This window comes from Eumetopias jubatus, unplaced genomic scaffold (assembly GCF_037043125.1).
Source record: "Eumetopias jubatus isolate StellerSeaLion01/CBP00866 unplaced genomic scaffold, mEumJub1_p1.0 scaffold_10, whole genome shotgun sequence".
NCBI classification, from domain to species: domain Eukaryota; kingdom Metazoa; phylum Chordata; class Mammalia; order Carnivora; family Otariidae; genus Eumetopias; species Eumetopias jubatus.
The window spans coordinates 74,333,633-74,359,272 of NW_028274816.1; the positions used below are offsets into that span (position 1 = coordinate 74,333,633).

The 25,640-nt window shown below is 50.8% G+C and overlaps 1 protein-coding gene across 1 annotated transcript in view; it reads right to left on the bottom strand.

Annotated features, from left to right (window-relative positions):
• Nucleotides 1-25,640, bottom strand: part of DNAH9 (dynein axonemal heavy chain 9) — a 371,410-nt gene that overhangs the window by 28,428 nt on the left and 317,342 nt on the right. The window contains exons 62-67 of the mRNA XM_088027042.1: nt 20,533-20,660; nt 17,761-17,988; nt 13,593-13,784; nt 12,884-13,075; nt 10,681-10,851; nt 3,580-3,762 (exon numbers count right to left, since the gene is read on the bottom strand). Of these exons, the coding sequence (XP_087883168.1) occupies nt 3,580-3,762; nt 10,681-10,851; nt 12,884-13,075; nt 13,593-13,784; nt 17,761-17,988; nt 20,533-20,660 (1,094 nt within the window). The remainder of the gene's footprint in view (nt 1-3,579; nt 3,763-10,680; nt 10,852-12,883; nt 13,076-13,592; nt 13,785-17,760; nt 17,989-20,532; nt 20,661-25,640) is intronic.

Below are 25,640 nucleotides of genomic sequence, written 5' to 3' on the forward strand. Positions count from 1 at the left end.
TTGTATCTGCACAGGCCCTTCATTCACTGTGCTGCCTCCTTAAGGGCGGGGACTCCGTTTCCTCTAGGCCTCTGGCTCTCCCAGAGCTGAGCCTGCTGCTTTGTAAAATTCTAGGTTTAAGTCGCGCTGGTCATATGAACTCATGTAATTTGGCCTCTCTGGTTTTCAGAGCCGGGTGTTACGGGGATCCGTCCTCCCGGTGAGGACTCCTTGGCTGATGGTCTGTCTCCCCTTCTGTCTGTAGCCGCCTGCCTCCCATGGATGGCCACAGTTGCTGTAGCTCCACACAGTGTCTTCACCCTTCCCACCCTCTTTGCTGTGGCCTCTTTAGCTTTAGTTGTGGAGTCTGTTCTGCCAGTCTTCGAGTCATTTTCTGGGTTAGTTACAATGACGTGTTACCTTGTTGTATCTGTGGGCGAGGTGAGCTTAGGGCCCTCCCACTCCACCATCTTCCCAACCTCTTTCCTAAATATGGTGTTTAATTTATGCTTACAGAACTAGTCACATTTTAAGTGCTAACCTATCGTTGGCTGCTACTGTAGACGGTAAAGGTCTAGGAATTTAGCTTCTCATAGAATTTATCTACCTAGGCAGAGGATTTTCTGGGCCCACTGCCATGAGTATATGGCCCTTTGAAAGTTATACCTAGTTAATATAGAGAAACAAATTGGCCTTTAGGAGTTTTGTACATCAGGGTTTTGTGCATTTGGTTAGTGGGACTCAGGACCTTTGGCCAGTCAGCTTGGATACTCGCAGAACCTGTCTTCATTGTGTAAGGCTAGGAGCCAGATGTCTTACTGTGGTGAATTTCTCTGTGGGAACATGGTTATGACAAACTGACCTCTCTTTGGTGCTTACCCTATCTTCCTCTACCACTTTTGTGTGCTTTGAGCTCCTACAGTCCTCGAGCTTAGCATTACTGTGCCTCTCAGTTCAGCTGATACTTTGTGGGTGGTAGCCTTATGGTTTCCCATCCAGCCAATTACGAATGGATACAAATAAAAGTTTATCATAAATGCTAAGAGCATTGACTTCATGATTTAAAAAAGACCTCTCCTGACTTTGGTGTCCCATCTGGGCAGAGCGTTTGGGTTTGTCTGTCTGATGTGCTGGGTAGTGTGAGTTGCCCTCTGTCCTCTGTGACTGTTGTCAGTCCGAATGTGTCAGACACTGCGCAGTGGGGCCGTCCTGTGGACCCTCCCGTTCAGGTGGCTCCTGTCTCTGCTGCCTTTCCTTTCTCTCTCCCCTAGGCTTAAACACTCTCCCTTCCCTGAACTCGGCTGCCGTCCCCTCGCACGCTCCTTTTCCATCTTTTCCCTCCACCTGCTTGTCTTAACACTGTGCTTCACAAATGGCCCATCACCAGAATCACCTGGCCACTGCTTAAAGCCCAGCCACAGCGGTGGGACTGGGACGTGTGCTGTGACAAATCCCCCGGGGGGCCCGACGGCCAGGCCATGAGACTGGGTTTAGATGACAGCATTTTAAAATGCCTGCTCTCCAGCTCCCAGAAGGACCAGGAGAGAAAGGCAACCCACAGCTGTCCTGACTGCCTGTCACACGTCACATTTACTCACCTGAGTGGACCCTCTGCTCTGGTCGAAGCAGGTGACTCAGAGCAGGGTTAGGGCTCCTCTGTCGGCCGTCTGGAAGAGTCTTCTCCTCCTCCCGCCTGTTGAACTCCCACCCTTTCTCTGCTGGAGCCTCCCCTGATGCCACAGACTTGTTTCTTCCTTTCTTTTCCCACATCTCTCTGTGTGCCCTGTGTTATGATCTGCCTGCCTGCTCGTTCTTCCAAGGCCTCCTTCCGGAGAAGCCTTTCCCCTCTCCATCTCCCCTGCACCCTCCAGTGGGGAGTGCTCAGACCTGCCCAAACTGCTCATGGTCAGCTTTGCTTGAACTAGACTGAGAGCAAACAGACACTTCCTCACCTGCCCCCTTCATCTACACACAGGCATGCTCGCGATTCATGCCACCCGACCACGGCCATGGCTCTTGGACGAAAAATGCACGAACTGGAAGGCGGATGGGTAAATAGACTGTGCCAGTTGCATGGACTCCGTAAGCTGAGAGTGCAGCAAACCCGCTCGAGGTCATTACTAGTGGAGACCTGTGTACCGCAGTAATAGAGCTGCATACTGTGACCTGCCAAGTCCTTCTTTACATTTGAGATCGTCCTATGGGATGTTGTATTTCATTTGATTAGAAGCTGGACCGTAATTTGGAAACATTACCAAATACTGTCTTCACCATCCCTTTCTGTCTGTCCTTTCTCCTTACTTCCCTCCATGTATACTAGGGAGGAGGAAATTAACAGATTAAAAAAAAAGAGGCCCACTAATGTAGAATTTGCAGTCTTGTTCCATAGTTTCTAGGTGACTACTTGTGACAAAACACACAGTTGTTTCTCCCGCGCTCACGTAACTCCGAGCTACAAAACTGGGTTCTCACCTTCCCTCTGTCTGGGGCCGCAGTTCTGTTAACGTGCCCGTGTATGCTGACAACAGTCCCCTTCCTCAGCTCCTGAGAGGCAGCAGGACCCCCCCGTGTGCCTGTCACAGAGGTGCCCGGTAATCACAGTGCTCCTCTGTGAGGGTCCGGGCCAGGCCCCTGACGTAATTACCTCCTGGCACATCAAGTAAACGTGTTTAGGTAACTGGGGGTAGAAACAGACTCTTCCATTGCTCAAGAGAAATGCAGAGTTTGTGCAGTATCTTGGATCTTTCCTGCAACCTCGGAGTTGTAAAAAGATGACCATTCTTTCCCCTAATGAGGCGATAATAATTATCAGCTAATACTTTGGGGGTACTTACTACACACTAGGGATTGTTCTAAACATTCGATGTAAATGAATTTATTTCATCCTTCCCCAAAGCCTTATGAAGTCAGACCATCATCCCTCTTACAGGTGAAGAAGCTGAGACACAGTGAGCTCTAAGCCACTTTAAGGCCTCGAGAGAGGAAGTGACGCTGGGGCCATCTAGTTCTAGAACCTCTTTTTTTTTTTTTTAAAGATTTTATTCATTTATTTGACAGAGAGAGACAGAGAGGAAACATGAGCAGGGGGAGTGGGAGAGGGAGAAGCAGGCTTCCAGCCGAGCAGGGAGCCTGATGTGGGGCTCGATCCCAGGACCCTGGGATCATGACCTGAGCCGAAGGCAGACGCTTAACGACTGAGCCACCCAGGTGCCCCTAGAACCTCTACTTTTATCCAGTGCTCCTTTGCACCCCCACGAAAGCAACTATGTCAGTAGAAGACACCAGGCTGTCAAAATTTTCGTCTAGCTTGCTCCTCAGAGTGTGGTCTCCTTGGGCAGCTCGCATACACTGACCAGCCAGTCTAGCACATTCTAACTTCAGTACGGCTTCAGACTTTATAGAACTTTGGGTCTTGGCCTCCCTGCAGCCTGGCCGCTTCCACTTTCTGGGAGTGATGCCTTCTCAGGCATTCGGATTGGTCTAGGACAACTCTCCAGCTCCCAGGTCCCCGGTAACCCCTCCTCCCTCTCTGCCCTGGGGGGTCCAGCTGTGTCCTCTGGCCTTGCCCCTTCCCACCAAGACCCCCCCCCCACCCCCTACCTTTAAGCCGAGGTCCAGCTCCCTCAGCGAGCGCCGGATCTCCCTGGTGAGGACGTTCATCCGCTCACACTCCTGGAAGGCGACGACGATGTAGGGGGTGCGCTCCTCCACTTTGGCCAGCAGCTCTGGCATGTTAAACTCGTCTGTCACTCGCTCGAGGATTTCTTCCAGGAGGGCCTTGACCTGCCCCGCAATGGGAAACACGGGGTTAAGAAGGGCTTCGAACCCTCCAGGACTCCATTCCCCCGTGACACGGAGGTAAAGATGCCAGTCGCCCACCCACGGGCTGACCAGCTGAAGAAGAGAACACAGGTGCCTTTCCAAGAATCAGGAGTTGGGAAAACCCAGAGGCTGACCTGGTTAGCAGTGGGGATCAAACTGGAAAGGCACAGGATAGCCCAGGGTGGTCATCTGAGACCATAGGAAGCTGCAGTGATGAGCAGTAGTGATGAATATATATAAATTCACACTCTCCATTCTGAGTTTCCGTGAGGCTGCCCTGCACTTTCTGTCCTTGGGTCCTGAAAGAAGCATCCCCATCTATCATGTCAACCTCCTCCCAGCCCCACGATGCCTTTCACCACACAAACTGTCAGCCAATTAGAGCAGGGGAGCTGGAACCACCAGGGTGTCTCTCCTGGAAGATGGGAACCGAAGCACTGAGATCCTGGGTTATTCGGGAGCAAGCACTTGGAGGCTGAGTCTGCCATTTTGAGGTAAATGAGTAAGGCCAGGAGGTCTGTCAGCAGAGAAAGAAAAACGGAACAAGTGCGGACATAATAGAACATGTGGCCAATGGGGAGGGATGGAGGAGGGCGCACACCAGCGAGAGGAAGCCAGCCCTTCCCGGGTCATGAGAGCTTGGCTCCAGGAGCACCTGCTGGGATGGGCATTGTTCCTCATCTCCTATAACAGCTCCCCATCTCTGCTTGTGAAGTCCCCTCCTCCCCATCGTTTTGGGGTGCCATCATGGGGCCCCATCCTCCCATGATCTAAGTAGGCCGACCAGATCCTCATCCCCAGGAGCAGAAAAATGTGAGTCTCAAGCCTGAGATTCAGGGACAGGAAATGGATGGAGCCACTGACCCAAGTGCCCTGAAAGGACACTCTTCTTTCTCCCTAGGACCTTGGAGCCATTGGGATTTCTGTCCTTTCTCAGGTTGATTCCTTTGACACAGTGGGCTATTTCTTGCCTGTTTCAGCTAAATTCGCCTCTGTTGCTTGCAACCAAAGACCCTTGGCTCAGTTAATAAAGTTCTGTTATGCATTAACCATGTGAGTGTGAGCAAGTCAGCTAGGCCTCCATTTTTATCTATTAAAATTTCCAAGAGCATCTTTCTCCACCTGCCCCCTCCCCCCCAACTCCCAGGGCTGACGCAGAGATCAAATCGAGGGAGCTGATGGATGTGGCGGCATCTGAAAGCTATACAGAGCTACAGAAAGGATTATTAATATTCACTTTGCCTTGTATTGTTAACACACAATACAGTCTCTAGAAAAAGAGCTGATGTCTGAAAAAGGAAAGTAAAACCTCCACTCCCTGTCAGAAAGGGGTCTCTGGGGCTGTCACAGCAAAAACCAGAACAGAATTTTAACGGTACCTGAGAGGTGCTGCTGGGATAGAAGACAAATGACTAAATTTATATCATGTTTCTATATCTAGAGCGGAATTTGAAGAAACAGCCCCATATCAGTGAGCGGCCATTCGGACACTGCACAGAGAGATGAAAAGATAGTCTGGAGGCACTGTCCCAAAATACACGGAACATGGAGAAACAGGGTTCTCTTCTGTCTTGATCAGGCCGAGCAGGATTTGGAGACCAGGCCAGAGGACAGGGAGGACAGCCAGGGAAGGGAGCAGGTGCACAGACCTGGAGGAGCCCAGGACGGAGGACTGCCAGGGAAGGGAGCAGGTGCACAGACCTGGAGGAGCCCAGGACGGAGGACTGCCAGGGAAGGGAGCAGGTGCACAGACCTGGGGGAGCCCAGGACGGAGGACAGCCAGGGAAGGGAGCAGGTGCACAGACCTGGGGGAGCCCAGGACGGAGGACAGCCAGGGAAGGGAGCAGGTGCACAGACCTGGGGGAGCCCAGGACGGAGGACAGCCAGGGAAGGGAGCAGGTGCACAGACCTGGGGGAGCCCAGGACGGAGGACAGCCAGGGAAGGGAGCAGGTGCACAGACCTGGGGGAGCTCAGGACGGAGGACTGCCAGGGAAGGGAGCAGGTGCACAGACCTGGGGGAGCTCAGGACGGAGGACTGCCAGGGAAGGGAGCAGGTGCACAGACCTGGAGGAGCCCAGGAGAGGGGGGACTGCCAGGGAAGGGAGCAGGTGCACAGACCTGGAGGAGCCCAGGACAGAGGACTGCCAGGGAAGGGGGCAGGTGCACAGACCTTGGGGAGCCCAGGACGGAGGACTGCCAGGGAAGGGGGCAGGTGCACAGACCTTGGGGAGCCCGGGACGGAGGACTGCCAGGGAAGGGGGCAGGTGCACAGACCTGGGGGAGCCCAGGTCGGAGGATTGCCAGGGAAGGGAGGAGGTGCACAGGGAGGAGGTGCACAGATCTGGAGGAGCCCAGGTTGGAGGACTGCCAGGGAAGGGAGCAGGTGCACGGACCTGGAGGAGCCCAGGACGGGGAGCACTGCCAGGGAAGGGAGCAGGTGCACGGACCTGGAGGAGCCCAGGATGGGGAACACTGCCAGGGAAGGGAGCAGGTGCACGGACCTGGAGGAGCCCAGGATGGGGAACACTGCCAGGGAAAGGAGCAGGTGCACAGACCTTGGGGAGCCCAGGACGGGAAGGACTGCCAGGGAAGGGAGCAGGTGCACAGACCTGGAGGAGCCCAGGACGGGGAGCATTACCAGGGAAAGGAGCAGGTGCACGGACCTGGAGGAGCCCAGGACGGGGAGCACTGCCAGGGAAGGGAGCAGGTGCACGGACCTGGAGGAGCCCAGGACGGGGAGCACTGCCAGGGAAGGGAGCAGGTGCACGGACCTTGGGGAGCCCAGGATGGGAAGGACTGCCAGGGAAGGGAGCAGGTGCACGGACCTTGGGGAGCCCAGGACGGGAAGGACTGCCAGGGAAGGGAGCAGGTGCACGGACCTGGAGGAGCCCAGGACGGGGAGCACTACCAGGGAAGGGAGCAGGTGCACAGACCTGGAGGAGCCCAGGACGGGGAGCACTGCCAGGGAAGGGAGCAGGTGCATGGACCCGGAGGAGCCCAGGATGGGGAGCACTGCCAGGGAAGGGAGCAGGTGCACAGACTGATAGAGGAGTGGGCTGCAAGGGATGTGGTCTAATTATTTCCACAAGCAAACTCCTCTGCCTTTTTTTTTTTTTTCTTTTTGGGAAGTTAATGCTGTTCATAAAAACCAAGCATTACAGACACTTATAATATTAGGAACAAAATCCTGTCTCAAAGGTGGGAAAGACACTCTTCACGGCTGTTGTCTTCGTTTCTAATTCCTGCAGATGTCCTTCAACGCACAAAACTCTGTCCATCATGTACCAGTGATGTTCGTCTGTCCTGCCTCCCCTCTCCTCTCTGTCTCCGCTCCAGGCTCCCCGTCCTCTGCCCTCTGTGACTTTCCATCCATCACTAGTGAAGTCATGCTGCACTTGCTTTTCACCTTATAATAAATCCTGGACACATTTTCTTGTTAGTACATGTAGATTTGCCTTTTTAGAAAGATCGTATATATTTTATATATGTACCGGGATATATATATATATTATATATAAATATAGTAACATAATAGTATATTATATATATATTATTTCACTGCTTTGGCATACCACAATTTATTATGTCACTTTCCTTTTGATGGATATTTGGTCTGTTTATCATTTGTACTACTATAATTTGCAGTACTATAATCAATCCTGTAATAAATAAATAGACCATAAAATCTGTGCACTATGGAGTGTGTCCACTGGTTGAATTCCTAGAAATAGAATTACAGGGAAAAAATATGTACATTTTAAATATTAGTAGCTATTGTTTCAGAAGTTAGACCCCCACCAACTGAGAGAAAATGCCTGTTTTTACGCCCTCACGACTGGATACTGTCGCTTTTAAAACTCTCTACCATTAAGTGAAAAATGATGTTTCACATACCTTCGTGTAGTCAGGAGTGACATTGAGAACTGTGCTATTTTTATCGGTCCTTTGTATTATCGTGTGACTTTGTGTCCCTCTGTCCTTCCCTCTTCCTCCACATGTAAGAACTCTTCATATAGTGGCCGGATCTGCCCCCTTCCCAGTGTTTGTGTGGCAGAGTTTCTCCTAGCTTGTTTCTGACTTCGTTAGTGGTGTTTTTAGCTTTGCAGATCTTTTTCTTTTAAAGATTTTATTTTATTTATTTGAGAGAGAGAGCACAAGAGCGGGTAGGGTCAGAGGGAGAAGCAGACTCCCCACTGAGCAGGGAGCCCGATGCGGGACCCGATCCTGGTACTCCGGGATCATGAGCTTTGCAGATCTTTTAAATTTTTCCAGTCACCAGATTTGTCAATCTTTATAGATTTGGAGTTGCGCTTTAAAAAAAAAAAAAAAAAGTTTTAGACTGCCTTCCTCTTTGTACGATCATAAACGCATCCACCCAGGTTTTCTTCCAGTACTTTTCATGCTTTCATTTTTAAAATGTTTAAGTGTAGGGGCGCCTGGGTGGCTCAGTCGTGAAGCATCTGCTTTTGGCTCAGGTCATGATCCCAGGGCCCTGGGATCGAGCCCCGCGTCGGGCTGCCTGCTGAGCCGGGAGTCTGTTTCTCCCTCTCCCTCTGCTCCTACCCCCGCTCATGCTCTCTCTCTTACTCTCTTACTCACTCTCTCTCTCAAATAAAGAAAATCTTCAAAAAAAAAGTGTTTTAATGTAGCCATCTGAAAAGTACTGCGGTATAAGGAGTCAGAGCACCTGTTCCGCTTTCCTCCGGACGACTAGCCACTTGTTCAACGCTAGCGAAATCCAGTAGTCAAGGGCAAATGGGGGAGACAGACTACCTCGTCCCCTGTACAGGAAGGGTGTACGTCCGAGGGAGGTCAGAGTGATGGGCTGGATCGTGTCCCCCTAAAACTCACATGTTGAAGTCCTACCCCCCAGTGCCTTAGAATCTGGCTGTGTTTGGAGTTGGCGCCTTTAAAGAGTTAAATTAAATTAAAATGAGGCTATTTACATGGCCCTAACTCAATCCGACTGGTATCTTTATAGGAAGAGAACAGTTAGACACAAAGAGAGTGGCACCAAGGGCGCACGAGCTTAGAGGGAGGGCCTCACGGGGCCACAGGAGATGTTGGCCATCCACAAACCGACGAGAGAAGCCTCAGAAGAAAAGCAACCTTGCTGACACCTTGACCTTGGACTTCCAGCCTCCGGAACGGTGAGAAAATACACTTGTTGTCTGAGCCTTCAGGTCTGTGGTACTTTGTGATGGCAGCCTAGCAAAGTAATATGGCCAGGCACCCCCCCGCCCCCCCGATGAGTAACAGGCTCATCTGCCTGCAAGAGGCCATTTGGGGACAGCAGTTCTGGCTCAAGTCATCAGAAGAGCCCATGGAGTCCCAGCAAGAACATCCAAGCCTGGACTGAAGACCGTGGTGGACGGCCGTGTCTCCTCCCCAGCTGCCCGGCCCCCGGCTTCTGTCTCTCCTTCCCCCGGTGCCTGGCGGCCCAGGGGTACACCTGTCCCAGGTTCTCGTTCAGATGGCAGTGGGCAGGGAGCAGATTCGTGCAGTGTGCCACCTCTGGGTCACCTCCACTTAACAGTAAAACACGTTCTCCGCTCTGGCGCTCTGCCACTCCACTGAGCTGTTGTGTTGGTGTGAAGGAGAAGGCGTGAGCTCAGCACGCAGGGCCCGGCCGCATGAGCAGCATACCCACAGTGGCCCTGCACGGGCCATTCACCTCTGCAACAGGCCCACATGTCATTTCTGGAGCTGCCAGGAACGAGAAGCTTCTCTGAACCCCGCCTGAAGAGCCCTGAGTCTTTTCCTTGTATAGCCCTGGCCTTTTTCAACGTTAGAGCTAGGAACAGTTTTTCATTCCAGCTGGTTTGGCTTCTGGACAACATAACATTTCTTCTCTTCCTTTTGTTCTCAAATTCTATCTTAGGCCATCAAATAGTGGGATCGGCTGAGTAGTGTTTCTTGAACTACGCTCGCCTGCAGCCAGATCACCAGGGTGCATATACCTGCGCCTAACCCCGGACCCCAGAGGCAGAATTCCAAGCTCCCGGGCTTGCCCTGGGGCATGTTAAGATCTGAGAACTACCGTATGGACCACTCCACTCCACACCTTTAAACAAAAGTCCAGCTACCTTAGTAGGAGGCGGGTTGTTTTCCTAAAATCTATCCCTGGACCCTAAGTGTCGCTAACTACCCAGCTTCCTAACCTTTAGTCTTCCGGGTATGTTTCCTTGTAAACCCAGTTAAAGGAATCCAGGCTGCACTGTGGAGCGGAGGGGGAGGGGGGATTTCATCTGGGGAGAAATCAGGGGCTCCTTCCTTTCCTGCCCTGCGCACCACGCACGCCAGGAGCAGGGCCCTCAGATGGGCTCCGGTGGTGGGACCTCACCCCAAGCCTCACCCCAGGCTGCCTCTCCATTCCACGGTGCCCCTCTGCCTTCCTGACATTCCTGGAAGTCCTGTGCCCAGCGTTGGAAGACTCAGATCCCGTGTCATTCACGCCAAGAGAAGGCATTTTCGTTTTCAAGAGTGACTACGCCAAACGAGCATCTAGTTGGTGGCATGAGGGTGGCCCTCTTAAGGACAGCCGCCCACCCCGCACTGCTCAGTTCGCTGAGAAATCATGAGGTCCCTCTCTAGCTCCCGACGCCACCACTGTTCCCGCCTTGCTTCCTTTTGGCAGAGAAATGGTCTTTGGGTGAACTAGAAAAGCCAGCCGAGCCCAGTGGCAGGCATGTCCTGTGGCTAAGCCGGACAACCGGCGCGGTGGGTCAAGGCTGCGCCAGCCACGTGCGAGTGGAAGGCGCGCAAGGCGTGGTCTGCGGTGCCCGTGGTGGGCGACCAGCCGGAGGAGCGGCTTGCTGTGCCCACCTCGGGCGCCCGACAAGGGGCTCGGCAGTGCCCCCCGCCCCCCGCCCCCGTACCTTTTCTTCCCTTGTGGCTCCTCCTCTGTCCCCAGCGTGGCTGTCCCGGGGCTGCAGCTCCAGCACCGTGCGGAAGAGCTTTTCCGAGGTCTGGGTCAGGAAGCCGATCTCGGCATTGGGGTGCAGGCCGTAGAGGTAGGGCGACTCTGCAGGCAGCTCGGCATCGATGTACTGAAAGTCAGGGGCGAGCTCACTGACACACAAACCGAGACGAGTCTCCCGCTCCCACTCTGGTTCACCCTCCGAGGGGCCGTCTGTGGGCCCCCGCGGCCCTCTGGCCGTCCAGGCGAGCGCCGCTCACCGGCTCTGGCTGTCGTGGGCAGCTCTCCACCTGGCGCACATCCCTGCAGCCAGCCTCGTCCTGACACCGTGTTACCCTGTGCCGGGCCAGTTTTCCAGAACGTCCATGCCCATGCGGGCATTCTCTTTTTCAGGAAGCTTAGAGGACCAGATCTGTCTCCAGTCTCCCCCCCGCGCTGCCCGCTCCCTGGTCTACACCTGTCCCTCCCTCCACACACAAGCCTTCCCAGAGTCCTTGAGAAACACTGACCCCTACCTCGTGTCTTAACTCAAGCCCTCCTAGGACCCCCACTCTCTTGCCCTTAAAGTCCTTTTCTTTCCTATTTACCGGAGTCAGAGATGACAAACCTAAATGCAAACATGGGACCACGCATGCACAATCCACGTGTGAATCGAGCGGTGGAACAAGGCGAGTTTTGCTGTTAACCAGGGAATTCCTGCCTCTGGCAAAAATTATTTGAAATAAAACATTTTTTAATTGTGCCATCCGAAGAACGCATCCCTGCGGTCAGTTATGGTGGGCCACCGTTGGCTGTCCTTAAAAAACCGTCCCTCACTTTCTTCTCTGTTTTCTGGGTACCCCCCACTTCCAGTGCTTTCCATTACCATGAGAAAGCGCCCCTCAAGGTGAGCTCCTAATTTGATTTTGATTTCCTGGTGTATCCTCTTGTCTAAGTAAAAGATGGCTCATTCCTTAAAGGCAAATTCATGTGTTTATTTTTGTATCTCTCCCAGCCCCCAGCAGACTCCTGAACTCTTCGTAGGTGCCCTGCAACCATCTATAAACTGGCGGATTAAAGAGAGATGTAAAGAAGATGAAAATCTGGGTCAGTCATTTGGAACTGTGCAAACTCCGCCTCGAGCCTCTTGTCGGATGGTCTGGCGGACACTAGGGGGCGCTCTTGCACAAATTTCACGGCCTTCTCGTCAAGCAGTTTTTTTTTTTTTTTAAATCCCTTTTCTTTAAATAGTCTTACTGTTTGAAATTTCTTTTCATAGGTTCAAGTTTTTCTGGTTTGAATGACTTTGGCAGTTTATCTTTTTCAATTTTATGGTTTTTTAAAAAAAATATTTATTTAAGTAATCTCTATACCCAACGTGGGGCTCGAACTCATGACCCCAAGAGTAAGCGTCACCCGTTCCTCTCACTGAGCCAGCCAGGCGCCCTTCTGTTTAAATTTTATGAATTCAAAACTTTTTTTTTTTAAGTTTGCAGCTAATGTTTCTATGGTATTTCCCTTAAGGTTGGTATTCAGAGTTATTTTAGGCATGTTCAAAAGTCAAGCAACAGAAAAGGTTGTTTTTTTTTTTTTTAAATTATCTTTTAATATATCTTCCATGGCAGGATAAATAGGCAAAGATGAGCACTTTAAAAATAGCTGTGGTCCTAGTAAAATGAGAACTCAAACAGTACAGAAAGAGCTCCCTAGGAATGTGTGTGTGTGTGTAATGTGCCGGTGTTTGCATCAGTCAACAAAGAACAGGAGGAGTAAATGATCTGCCCACAAGGTCATGTCCCTCTGAAGATATTTAGAATCGCTAAACTTTACTCAAAGTTGACTAGGTTCTTAACCTGGAATTTTGCTCCTCATGGCTTTGTCAATATCTTGGATGAAAACAATCAAACGAATGCCCCAGATGTTATTTGTAGAAAAGAGCAACAAATAGAATTATTGAACCAAACATCAAGAATAGAAAGATCTCCGAAAGCTCAATTGTATCGCTAATTTGAGGCCGGGAATCCTACAGCTCTCAAATCAAATAGGGCAAACTTGGGGCTGAGAACCACACTCCATATGAGCTCTGTTCTATAGGCCATTTTCCCCTGGCCCTGTGTGAACATCCCTGGTCCTGCAGGACAGACCTGAAGGAAGACCCAGGTCCTGTAGGAGCAGAGCCTTACCTGATGGTAGCCAATGTAATCTAGGTTGCCCGGGAGTGGGAAACCTGGTGCCAGAGACAGCTGTCCTTCTAGCATTTCTGGTCGGATGAATTCCTCCAGATACGTCCTGCAGAGTCTCCTGTCCCAGTCATCTGTGATATGGCCTCCATACATGATCTCCCCAAAGAGGTAGCGCAGATCATCATAGGGGACCTGAGAGACAGGGAAGAAAGACCTCCACACAGACATCGGGGCTGCCCTCATCTGTGGGCAGAGCGTAAGCCACAAGACGGGATGTTGCTCAAGATTAGGAGCAATGTTGTACTCACCTGCACACCCCTAGTGCCCAGCAGGGTCAGGCATACCTGGGAGCTCGTTAAATGCTTGAAAAATTACATCCAAGGGTGAGCAGAGGCAAGGTGCCAACCCCCTTGCAAAAAAGCCTTCCCTTTCTCATGGTCATTAAGTCGGGCTCTACCGACAAGTCCCTTCCATGGGCGAATGTCACATGGAACAAAGTAAAGACCAGGGTACTTTCCTAATTCCCTACCATTGCTTAGCATATTCAGGTGCTCCTTTTGGCCTCGCACTGGTCCTGGGCTGGCCTTTCCTTCCTGTACTTGGAGAGGGTGGAGACCATTCGCAGTGCACGCTCCTTCTCCCCTGTGCTTATGCTGCCTCATCCTTCTGAGAGGCGCCCCCCCTGCCCTGCACTGGCCAGAAACTCTACCTTTGTGTTGGCCTCCAGAAAGTTGTAGAGCACGTTCACAGAGATGGTGAGGTCCCCGGTGTTGAAGGGGTATGAACGATTCCATCCCTGTGGCCCAAACTTCCGTCTCTCTGCCACCACCCCATGAAAGTAACAAAGAGCAAAGAGGATGCTCTTAAACTCCATCTCCCGGGAACACATCTCCAGCGTGTCCTGCAAGGAAAGTTGCATCCAACGTTAGCACAGATCTGCTGTTATGCAGTGCAGACCAGCGTATGGGTTATGGTGGTTGGAAGGTGCGTTGGAAAAGTTTCCTTTATGTGCTGGTTAGGTTTTGAGCTAAAGACTACAGATTGCATTGTGGGTAGGCGTGGGCTTAGGGTTCAAGGGGACCTTGGGGAGGGGGTGGGCTCTAGTTTAGAATCGGAGTTAAGGTTTAGATTCAGGTTATTACAGGGTTTGGTTTGTAATTCATGTTTGCACCCACGGATGTGCCGATTAAGTTCGCAAGCGCAGCTGATGGAAACCAGGGTAGTGGGTCCTGAGGGGGTGGCATGTGTCAGAGGAATGTCACTTTGTGCTGGGGTGTGGGGGGGACTCCTACAGCATCATCTCAAATTTCTCCCCTTCCTGCCATGCTTCTCTTGCTCATCTCGGAGCCAGAGTACGTGTGGTCATGGCCCGTGTGACCGAGGGGGAGGATGGGAATCAGAGCCACGAGGGAAAGAGGAGTGCCGTGCCCTTGACCGTGACAACTGCTCTTCTAAACTTGAGCAGGGGTGGCCAGCCATGCGGCTGCAGGAACAGGAGCCCAGAGAGGTCCTGCCTGCAGCGCATAAGGCGTGGGGTGGGGTGGCGGGGAGATGGGGCTCATGAAGAGGGGATGAAAGAAGGGACAGAAGGAAGGAAAGCGAGAGCGTGCAGAGGGAGGCAGCGGGTTGTCCTTGGCGGATTTTAAGAGGGGATGGCGGTGACGGTGTGGCAGACGGGGAAAGCCTGTATTTTCAAGGGGTGGATGGACAAGAATCCTTAGATTGCCTGGAATGAACAATGATTTCCCCTGAGTGAGACCCTTTGTGACCAGGGAGGGGCAAGACGTTGCAGACAGAGCCTACGAGGGGCGCTTTCAGGGCTCGAGCAAACTGGACCGGGTTGAGTCCTGCCGTTTCATCTGAGGACTGGTCCTTAGACTTGGCTCACCTGGGCAGGAAAAGCAGAGGAGACAGGACCAGTTAAACTTGTAGTAGACCTGACTTTTCCATGAGGAACCCAGGACAGTCTCTGGATAGATGGGGGTCCCCCTGTGCCTTTGTTGGGTACCATATTTGGCAGAAAGGTATGGATATGAAAGGTCATAGGTGGCACAGAGCACAAAGTCACTGCCTCGTGCAAGCAAGGACTTAACTGCTTTCTGGATAGAGCTGTTCTCTAGAGGCATGTAGGATGCTTCCTTTGTTATTATTATTTTTTTTAAATGGGAGAAGTACTTTTTTTTTAGATTTTATTTATTTATTTGAGAGAGAGAGAGAGAAAGTGAGAAAGAGAGAGAGAGAGAGAGAGCACGAGCAAGGGGATGGGACAGGCAGAGACAGAGGGAGAAGCAGGCTTCCCGCGGAGCAGGGAGCCCGACGCGGGGCTCGATCCCAGGACCCTGGGACTATGACCTGAGCCGAAGGCAGACGCTTAACTGACTGAGCCACCCAGGCACTGGGCCCTGCTGAAAAAGACCTCTAAGCACAAAGACAAGGGGTCCTACATTAAGATGCTGAGGCTGATTGATGGTGGCACGCTCAAACAAAATCAGAATAAAATAATCATCCCCAAACAGCTCAGGTAGCAGGGATAAAAAGAGCTCAGTTCTGCCATATGTCCCTTAAATGGGCTAAAATAGGGTTCTGAGGGAACAGAGTGAATAACAGGCGGTATTAACCGGCTCTCTGTTCCAGGGCACGTAATAGAAGCAGAATGGAACAATTAAAACACGTGTGAGCAATGAATATACTCCTAAATCTCTCTGTTTCTCAGAATGAGTTACTGAAGATGGCTATAAATGGGCCGAAGCCCAACTGTGCTAGAGCCTGAATAACCAGGAAAAGCCTTGCATCCCTTGGGATTTAGATCCCCGCTAACCAAGACTGGACGTGGAGCTTGCAGGGACAGGAACCCAAGAGCAAGGGTCCATGGGGAGGCTGAGAAGATGAAGCTGTGTACAGATGATAATAATCCTACTGAGGCATAATTTTGTAATATTAATTACCAGGAGATCCAGCATCTGAGACACCTACTGCCCTTCTCCCTGGATCTGTCCAAGACCCTCAAGGCAGAAGATCGGAAAATGGTCTGTGTGTACTTCAAGAGAGCTAGCTAACTGCATCCTAGCGCCTTTTTCTTTTCAATTATGAATTAAAAAAAAAAATTCCCGGTAGAATACACAACATAAAATTTATCATGTTAACCATTTTTAAGTGTCCATGTCAGTGGCGTGATGTGCTCTCACACTGTTGGGCAACCGGTGACCAAACAAATGGTCTTGCTTGGAACCAGCTACCAGCCTCCTGGACAGAAGGCTGTAGGCTTCAGAGTTAAGGATGTGTATTTCCCCTACGTGGAATACGAAACATAGAAAATTTAGAAGTTCTGGCCACTGGTACGGAGTACTTAGAGGAGTTTAGTGAAGGCCTATTTAGGAACAAAATTTTTTAAAGAAAGGGCCCCTGGACAAGAGAGCACCCTATTTTCCACTCCATGTTGCGATGGGCAGGTGTTTCTTAACAAAAATGTCAAGCGAAAGGATCCCGAATCTCCTGGCAATGTTCCCCCACTCCCTGTTCCAGATTATGAGTGGGGTTTGGAGTTGGGATGGGAAAGGGGAGTGAGAAGGGAGGCTGGACACGTTTCGCTTCTCCTTGGAAGCTTTCTTCTCCAAGTGGGGCCGCTTGATCCCCACGCTACAAGAGGTCTCACGTACTCAATAAAATCTCCTCAGACCCTGACTGCCATAGAGCCTTCAAGTGTAAGTTAGACCAGGCGCCCTGCAGGCCCCTAGTCCTGGTGGTTTATGTTGGACTAGTGATAACAGTTGCCCTGTTGGACGGCTGGTTTCAGGTTTCCGAGTTGACCCCTCTGGGACTGGTGGTGAGTTTTAGCATGGGGTCTGTGAAGCCAGAGATCCGCGGGTGCTATTCTAAGACAACATCAGAGAGGGCAGATCCTAGACCCCTCCCCTTGGACTCCACCAAGGTCCAGTGTGGTGGATGGACTTCAAGGTGGCCCCATGGCCTTGGATCTCCTGGCATTCACACCTTTGTGGATTCTCCCTTCCCAGGAAGCTGGAGCTCCCCAAGAGAGCAGTAACTAGACAGGCTGCCTTCCTGAGAAGGTGAAGAAAGCCTGAGCTGCAGACTTCGCAAGTCAATTCATACATAGGGTTAGTCACCCCTGGGCCTCTCTTGGCCTTTAAACACACGCTCCACCCCACGAGTCTTGGATTCCCACTAAAGGAAGATTCCAGTACGCAGTGGCCTACGTCTGAACCTTCTGCCCTGAGAGTCTCAGCTTCACTGTAGCACGGTGTTCTCCAAGGGGGCAGTACAGTGGAATGCCCTGGAGAGCCTGTTGGCACACAGGTTCCTGGGCCCCCACCGCAGAGTTTCTGATTCAGTGGGGCTCGGGTGCAGCCTGAGAAGTTGCATTTCTACCAAGTTCCCAGGAGGTGCTGTTGTTGCTCCAGGGACCACAGTCTGAGAGCCTGCCACGCGGTGACGTTCCAAGTCCAGATCCCACCCCTGACACCTGGGCTGTGGGAACCCTGGACACTCAGGACGCATGCAGATGGCAGGTGTTCTCATCTGAACATGCGCATCCGTCCCCTGCTTGAAGACAGCGTGCTTAGCCAGTAAATGTGTGACCAGCGTAGCACATCTCCTCTGTGGGGTATTTCATTAGCAGGGAGATTTGCGGAAAGTTCCCCCACACCTCTTGCCGAAGAAAGACCCCAAGCTTGGCTCCCCCCCGGGGGGGGTACTGGGGAACAGACAGCTGGGTGGTACGCAGCGGGCACTGGGAGGAGGTCAGTCACAGAGGGGACACACCGCTCCACAGCCCCTTGCAGCAGGGTGCTCTTCGACCCGCTGAGTCAGCCCATGGTGAGGTGCGCTGCTCGTCCCCCACGCCCTTCCCGGGGCTGTACCTGAGTGAAATTGTCCAGGGCCTTGTGCAGGTTGGCATGCATGCCTGTGGGAGGCTCGTTGGTGATCTTGATGGAGTTCTCCAGGATGCCCTGGGGGATGATGTGGCCCTCCGGGGAGGGTGCAGGCTCCGCACTGATGAAGACCCTCAGCTCCGGGTGGCTATTCTCACCATACTCTGCCAGCTTCTCTTCCAGGGTGCCGAGCCACTTGGCCACCAGGTGGATGTTCTAGTGGGAAGGAAGGCCCCCCCCCCAAAATCAGGCACCGCTTAGTTTTGTTAGTGGTGGATGGTTTCAGGAAGGCAGCTATGGGGGGCGGGGGGTGGCCTTCAAAAAAAGCTCATCACAGCAGGTATCTTGGGTTTCCCAGTGATGGGACCTGCCAGTCCCTGGCAGTTGAACCCTATTCTCTTATCTCCCAAGTCTCCCCACAGTGCTCAGATGTGATGCTGCACAGGAATCCCCTGCAGGGCTTCTCAAAACAAAGATTCTTGGGTCTAGGGTGAGGCCCGGGAATTTGCATGTCTAACAAGTTCTGGGCGATGCCGAAGAATGCTGGTCTGTGGGCCACACTTGAAGCCTCGAACATACAGTCCAGACGCTCCAAATCCAGATCCCCAGCTCTGACACCTGGAGGATTTGAACCCTTGATAACTCAAGAGCAGGTCCCATGGACCAGCAGTGTTGGCATTCCCTGGGCGCTATCTAGAAATGCAGACTCTTCGGCCCTACCCAGATTTCCTGAATCAGTGCATTTTAATCAGATCCAGCCGTGATTTATATGCATGTTAAAATGTGAAAAGCACTGATTTAAACTTCTTCTCGCTAGCTTTCTTGCATCCTCTCTCCCTCTCTCCTAACCATTCTGCTAATTGTTGCCAGACTTATCTTCCTAGAACACATGGAGACATTGCTGCTCATACGCCGGAAAGGCTTCTTACTCCAAGCCCAGCTCCTCCGTCTGCACCCTTCTCCTCCCCCACCCCCCCCATGTGATTCCTATCCGCCTGTCTGTCTCTCTGTCTGACCCTACGTTTATTTCTCAGCACTACTTTGCAGAATCCACCTTTCGCTGTAGCCAGGATGGTTTCTTTGCAATGTTTCATTATGACGGACAGATAAAAGCTCCTCCATAAATATTTGAGGAAGCCTGCTCGCAGAGCCTTAACTACACAGATCAGCACAGCGCACAGTACTTGGCCCTGGCAACCTGGTCTCTGAGTGCTGATTTCTCTTCTATAAAAGGAGAAAGACCAAGAATGTTGGCCCTACGAACGACGTGGATGGAACTGGAGGGTGTTATGCTGAGTGAAATAAGTCAATCAGAGAAAGACATGTATCACATGACCTCACTGATATGAGGAATTCTTAATCTCAGGAAAGAAACTGAGTGTTACTGGAGTGGTTGGGGGTGGGAGGGATGGGGTGGCTGGGTGATAGACATTGGGGAGGGTATGTGCTACGGTGAGCGCTGTGAATTGTGCAAGACTGTTGAATCACAGTTCTGTACTTCTGAAACAAATAACGCAACATATTTTAAGAAAAAAGAAAAAGAAGAAGATAACAGGAGAGGAAGAAAAGGGGAGTATGTCAGAGGGGGAGACGAACCATGAGAGGTGATGGACTCTGAAAAACAAACTGAGGGTTCTAGAGGGGAGGGGGGTAGGGGGATGGGTTAGCCTGGTGATGGGTATTGAGGAGGGCACGTTCTGCATGGAGCACTGGGTGTTATGAACAAACAATGAATCATGGAACACTGCACCAAAAACTAATGATGTAATATATGGTGATTAACATAACAATAAAAAATTAAAAAAAAAAAAGAATATTGGCCCTACGTATTTCAGAGAGTCGCCGCAAAGAGCCAGAGGTAATGGATTTGAAAGGGCTTTGTGGACCATAAACCGCTATGTAAGCATGAGGGGTGGCTGCTGAAATGAACATTTGTTAAGGAATTCATTTATAATCCCTGTGGTGGAGCCAAGGCTTCAGGAGGCTGCCTGGGAATGCCCGGGCTGTGTTAGCCAGGCCGGGCCAGCGACCCACCAGCGAGCCCTCCACTCCTCCCGGGGGAAGTCCAATTCCTGAATTTAATCTGGGAGAGCTTTCAGGAAAGGACGTCGGCAGATGCGAGAGTCCTCACTTCAGCAAGGCCAGGGCACCCCGACAGAGGTTTGGCCCAGCCCCAGCTCCCCTGCAAGGTGCATGAGCCAGGGATGAGGGGACAGGCAGTGGCAGAAGAGGGGCCGCCCTTATGTCTTGTGGGTTCAGTGAAGTTACCAGCAGGAGGCGTTCCAGATTGGCACCCACCACCAAGAGCTCTGGGTGCAGAGGCTGAGGTCCAGTCACACCTGTGCTGCTGTAGTCACGCGTGTAATGGAGAACACAGAATGCAGGGCACAGAAGGGCAGAGCAGTGGAAAGTTCTGTGATACGCCTGGGAAGAGGTTAGCGGGCAAACAAGACCCGGCTTCCACCGTCTTCAGCTGGATACCTACTCCCCGAGCAGGCTCCAGACTGGGATGGAAGTGGAGCTATTTCAACTAGAGAGGGGGGCGGGGGCCTGTGAGCGCCAAGGGCCAAGGAGTCATGGGGAGGGGTGAGGGGGACCCCAGAGGAGGGAAGGAGAGAAGATCAGGCAGTGAGACGGGCAAGGGTGTGGAAGGAAAGGCGGGGAGAGGGGCGGAGAGCCCAGAGGAGCCCAGACATTATCCTGTGAGGTCCAGACAGGTGGGGGCCAAGAATGACCTTGACCATGGCAGAGAGGGCGTACCTGCAAAATAACCCAGTGGCCTTTCTTGGCAGCCAGGTCCAGCGCCGCCTCAGCCACTATTTCCTGTCCTTGCCCCAAAGACACGTTGTGGAAGTTCCTGTTGTTGAAGGTGTATCCGAGCTTTTTACCTGAAAGGGGTATGGAGTTTTCCTTATTCCCTCTTGTGTCTGCCATCTTTGTTGTCCCGTGCTCCCGCGGAAAGGCCCGTCGCCATATCACTGCTCAGACACGGGCGTGCCTGAACCCTCATGCCCTTCCCTGTTCCTTTCGGGAGTGTGTTGGGGGGGGAGGGATACCTCTTCTCGCTCTCTGTTCCCAAACAAAAGGAAGCACTCATCTGAATTTCAACCCTTCCCCTTCAGTTAATCCCCAAGGATGGGCTGAAGTGCTGATGCTCTTCTGGATAACTTCACTTGAAGACCAGGCATTGGTCCACTACCCTAGAGGCTGAAACAGCCCGCAGATGAGCAAGTATGTGGGTGTGGCCCCTCCTGACTTGCTTTGTCCTCTGACTACGGATTCTCCCTGGAACTCCATGGGGAGGGATGGCTGGTAGAGGCAGGACTCAGGTAGCTCTGGCTTCCTGTACCTCACTCCGTATTAGCCTCCTCTGCTATTTTTTTCCCAACACATAGAAATGTCTTGTCTCACATGAAAAACTGCTCAACATCGCTCGGCATCAGGGAAATCCAAATCAAAACCTCAATGAGATACCACCTCACACCTGTCAGAATGGCTAAAATTAACAAGTCAGGAAACGACAGATGTTGGCGCGGATGTGGAGAAAGGGGAACCCTCCTACACTGTTGGTGGGAATGCAAGCTGCTGCAGCCACTCTGGAAAACAGTATGGAGGTTCCTCAAACAGTTGAAAATAGAGCTACCCTATGATCCAGCAATTGCACTACTGGGTATTTACCCCAAAGATACAAATGTAGGGATCCGAAGGGTACGTGCACCCCAATGTTTAGAGCAGCAATGTCCACAATAGCCAAACTGTGGAAAGAGCCAAGATGTCCATCGACAGATGAATGGATAAAGACGAGGTGGTATATATATACAATGGAATATTATGCAGCCATCAAAAGGAATGAGATCTTGCCATTTGCAACAGCGTGGATGGAACTGGAGGGTGTTATGCTGAGTGAAATAAGTCAATCAGAGAAAGACATGTATCATATGACCTCACTGATATGAGGAATTCTTAATCTCAGGAAACAAACTGAGGGTTGCTGGAGTGGTGGGGGGTGGGAGGGATGGGGTGGCTGGGTGATAGACATTGGGGAGGGTATGTGTTATGGTGAGCGCTGTGAATTGTGCAAGACTGATGAATCACGGATCTGTACCTCTGAAACAAATAATGCAACATATGTTAAGAAAAAAAAAAAGAAAAAGAAGAAGATAGCAGGAGGGGAAGAATGAAGGGGGGAGAAATCGGAGGGGGAGACGAACCATGAGAGACGATGGACTCTGAAAAACAAACTGAGGGTTCTAGAGGGGAGGGGGTGGGGGGATGGGTTAGCCTGGTGATGGGTATTAAGGAGGGCACGTTCTGCGTGGAGCACTGGGTGTTATGCACAAACAGTGAATCATGGAACACATCAAAAAGTAATGATGTAATGTATGGTGATTAACATAACAATAAAAAATTTAAAGAAAAAAATAAAATAGATGGTACATGATAAATGTAAGGAAATATTAAAAAGAAAAAGAAATGTCTTGTCTCCTCATTTTGCAGGACTGAGAGGGATGAGGAGCAAGAGGCAATACAAGAAAGGGCTTGGCTGCAGGTGGAGATGCTCTGCATGCTGGGAAGGGCGGCTGCTATCAGGAGCGCGGCAAAGGACCTGCTACAGTAAACACACATCACAACCATCTCAAAGGGTGTTCTGCCAGCCCAGGAAGATCTTTATACAAAGCAATTAACCTTAGGTTCGAGGACCACTTCTGCTTGGGTGTCAGCTATTAGGCCCGTACAATAAAGTTTAGACAAATTACATAATATTCTTTAGACAGAGGATCATAAAAGTGTATATACTGCCATGCAGGAATCATTGCGCAATTTTCTTCTGGGAAGATAAAGTACGTGACAGAAAAGAGAACAAATAAATAGAAAAAGGCTAAAAAAAATATGTCCTTAAACATTTCATTTCAGCGGAATTGAAATTGAAGATGCAATTCGATACTTGTGCAAGAAAACTTAAACCAAACTGTCAATACTGGATATTTCTTTTAAATACTAACAAAAAGTACAGAGTCTCCTTCGTAAGTCTTTATGAGACAAGGATGATGACTTTCTGCCGCGAAGGAAGAGTTACTAGAGATTCAATTGAGATGAACCCAAGAAACGCCCTTATTAAACCATAAATCCTTGCTGGCAACAGACGTGATGTTAGCTTTGGAACCAGCAGTATAAACAACTTATTCCAGAGAAAATACCAGGATGAAAGGTGCCGGGATTATTAGACAGTCTCCTACTCACAAAAGAGCCAATTTCTTTTCTTTGTCAGAGAGATGTAGGAGAAGAGGGGCTCACTGAAGATTAGTTTGCGAGCCATGGGCTGCGGAGACCGTTTGGGGCAGAGGCCGGTATGCCTGGGGGGGGTTCAGGTTGCATTAGTCTAGGCTTGAGGCATGATGACGAGGCTGACGTGGACATGTTGAGAAGGGGAAGCATTGATGGGATGTGCAAGGTCGGAATGTGCCAGCCCTGTGATGTGCCTTGTGGGGTCCTTCCCTTTGCAACTGTGGGGCTCTCGGGACGCCCTTCCCTGTCATCAGCAAGCCCCTCTCGCCAGCCACGTTCCCCCGTGGCTTTTCACCTTCATGCTGTTTTGTACCTTGGATTCCATGCCCCCCACTCCCCCCTCCCTTTAACTCGTCTTTCCTTTCCTTTTCTGATCTTCCTTCCCACTCTCCACGTGGCAGTGTTACCTGGGGTGGTGTCCATTGTAAACCTCCTTTCACACCTTCCCAGCGTGCTTCTTTGTCTGTCTCTGAGGACGTGGCAACTTCCGTGGCCCTCTCCCGAGCTCCATGTGCCCATGGGGCTGGGAGGAAGGGGAATGTTTTTCTAGCTTCCTCTTGCTGCTTGCAGGTGATTTCTTCCCATCCCCATATAGAAACCCCTTTTCTTTTTAAGCATGTGCCATCTGGCTATATTATCTACTCACTTCTATATTCTCTGCCTTCCACCAACTTCCCAGTGAGATTCACTTCCATTAGGGGCTCTGGAATTCCGTTCAAAATCTTCCATATGTCCCGTTTCATCATTATCCCAGTAAACCTCGAGGTTGTGACAGATGACTCAGCCAACCTCCAGCCTCATACCTCGTCATCTTCAAAGAACTGAACTCCATCCACTTCCGTTACTCACTCCCCATGGCTGTACCCAGGACTTCACTCTCGCTGAGGATTATGTCGGACACATTCTTCATTCGTGTCTACTCCTATCGCTTTCTACTTTCCAGGCAGTTCCCTCTGTTACTCCCTCCTCATCTGTTATTCTACTTCAGTGAAATGCCCAGTCCATTGGCTCCTCTATTTTTTCTACTCCTCACCTTGACTTCCCTCTTATTTTAATATGGATTCAATAATCCTTAATTGGAACGATGATCTTACAAAATCCTCAATTCTGGTGCCCCTTCTATTTCTGCGCCACCCAACTTCTGCTAAATTCATCCAATCCTGGATGAATTAACAAGAGAGGAAGGGAAACATTTGGTGAGTTGGAGCCACCCCAAGTTCATGATTCTCATCCTCAATGCTGTTTGGCAATTTTCCGTGTGCCCAGAAATTGGCTGTATTGCCCATTCCTTTTCTCTTTAAAAGGCCCCACCCTACTTACTCCCAGCAGCTTGCTTCATTCTCTACTTCTCTGGGGAAACATATGCCATGTGGCAGGAACTCCTTCAGTTTTCTGCCATTTTATCTGCTCATCCCTGTATGTCCCCGTCTCAATGGAAGAGGTGTCCTCCCTCTGCCTTTCACTCTTCTGTTCCCTGAATCCCATCTCTCCTTGTGTCATCAACCTTTATCTCCCTATTCGCTCTCCCACTCCCTGGCACATGAACCAATTGGTCTCTCTCAACACAAAAAACAGTATTTTGCTAATCTTGAAGCTGTTCGCCAAGACTGCACTTGCTTCACCTCACCAAGTTCCAATGGACTATTAAAAAAAGAGAGAGAGAGAGAATAGGGCCAGGAACAATAAGGAGGCGGCTGCATGCAAAGTGTTGATAATCTGGCTACAGAAACACTAAATTGAAAACATCCTTTGAACACACTGGGTAGCAGGTTTGCAAAAATTGAAGTGAGCTCATAGTTCTGACCAGCACATTGGAGAGAGAGAAAGGAAACAGTGGAAGATAAAACAGTGGTAGATACAGCTTCTTCCTGATCACAACATGGACATAACAGAATTATTTGTTAAAACCAGATAACTAGGGCGCCTGGGTGGCTCAGTTGGTTAAGCGACTGCCTTCGGGTCAGGTCATGATCCTGGAGTCCCGGGATCGAGTCCCACATCGGGCTCTCTGCTCAGCGGGGAGTCTGTTTCTCCCTCTGACCCTCTTCCTTCTCGTGCTCGCTATCTCTCATTCTCTCTCTCTCAAATAAATAAACAAAATCTTAAAAAACAAACAAACAAACAAACAAACCAGATAACTGAACAAAGGAGGAGAGAGACCGAGCAAGATCATGTGAGAGTCAAGTGAAAGACAGAGAAGATGCCTGTGAGTTAGGGTGGAAAGGGGAGTCGTGGGTTAGGAGGGCCAAGGACGAAGCTATGCTTCGAAAGGATGTAGAGGAGGGAGCCAGCTGCGCTGCCTTAAAATCTTCATTAGAATGTCATACAACGCTACTGTATTTCGAACATTTCAAAGTCTTTTCATGTCCGAGATTTCATTTCTATCCTACCGTAGCCCTAGGAGGCAGGTATTATGGGTGATTGGAAAAAATGGGTGATTGCTTTTAAAAGAAGCAAAGGCAAGAATAAATGTGCGAATAAGGAAGTATGGCTCATTCAGGAAGGAGGTGATGAGGAAAAAGAGAAAGAGGGTTACATTAAAGCACTTTAGGGGATTAATCTGAGAAGGCAAGAAGGAAAGC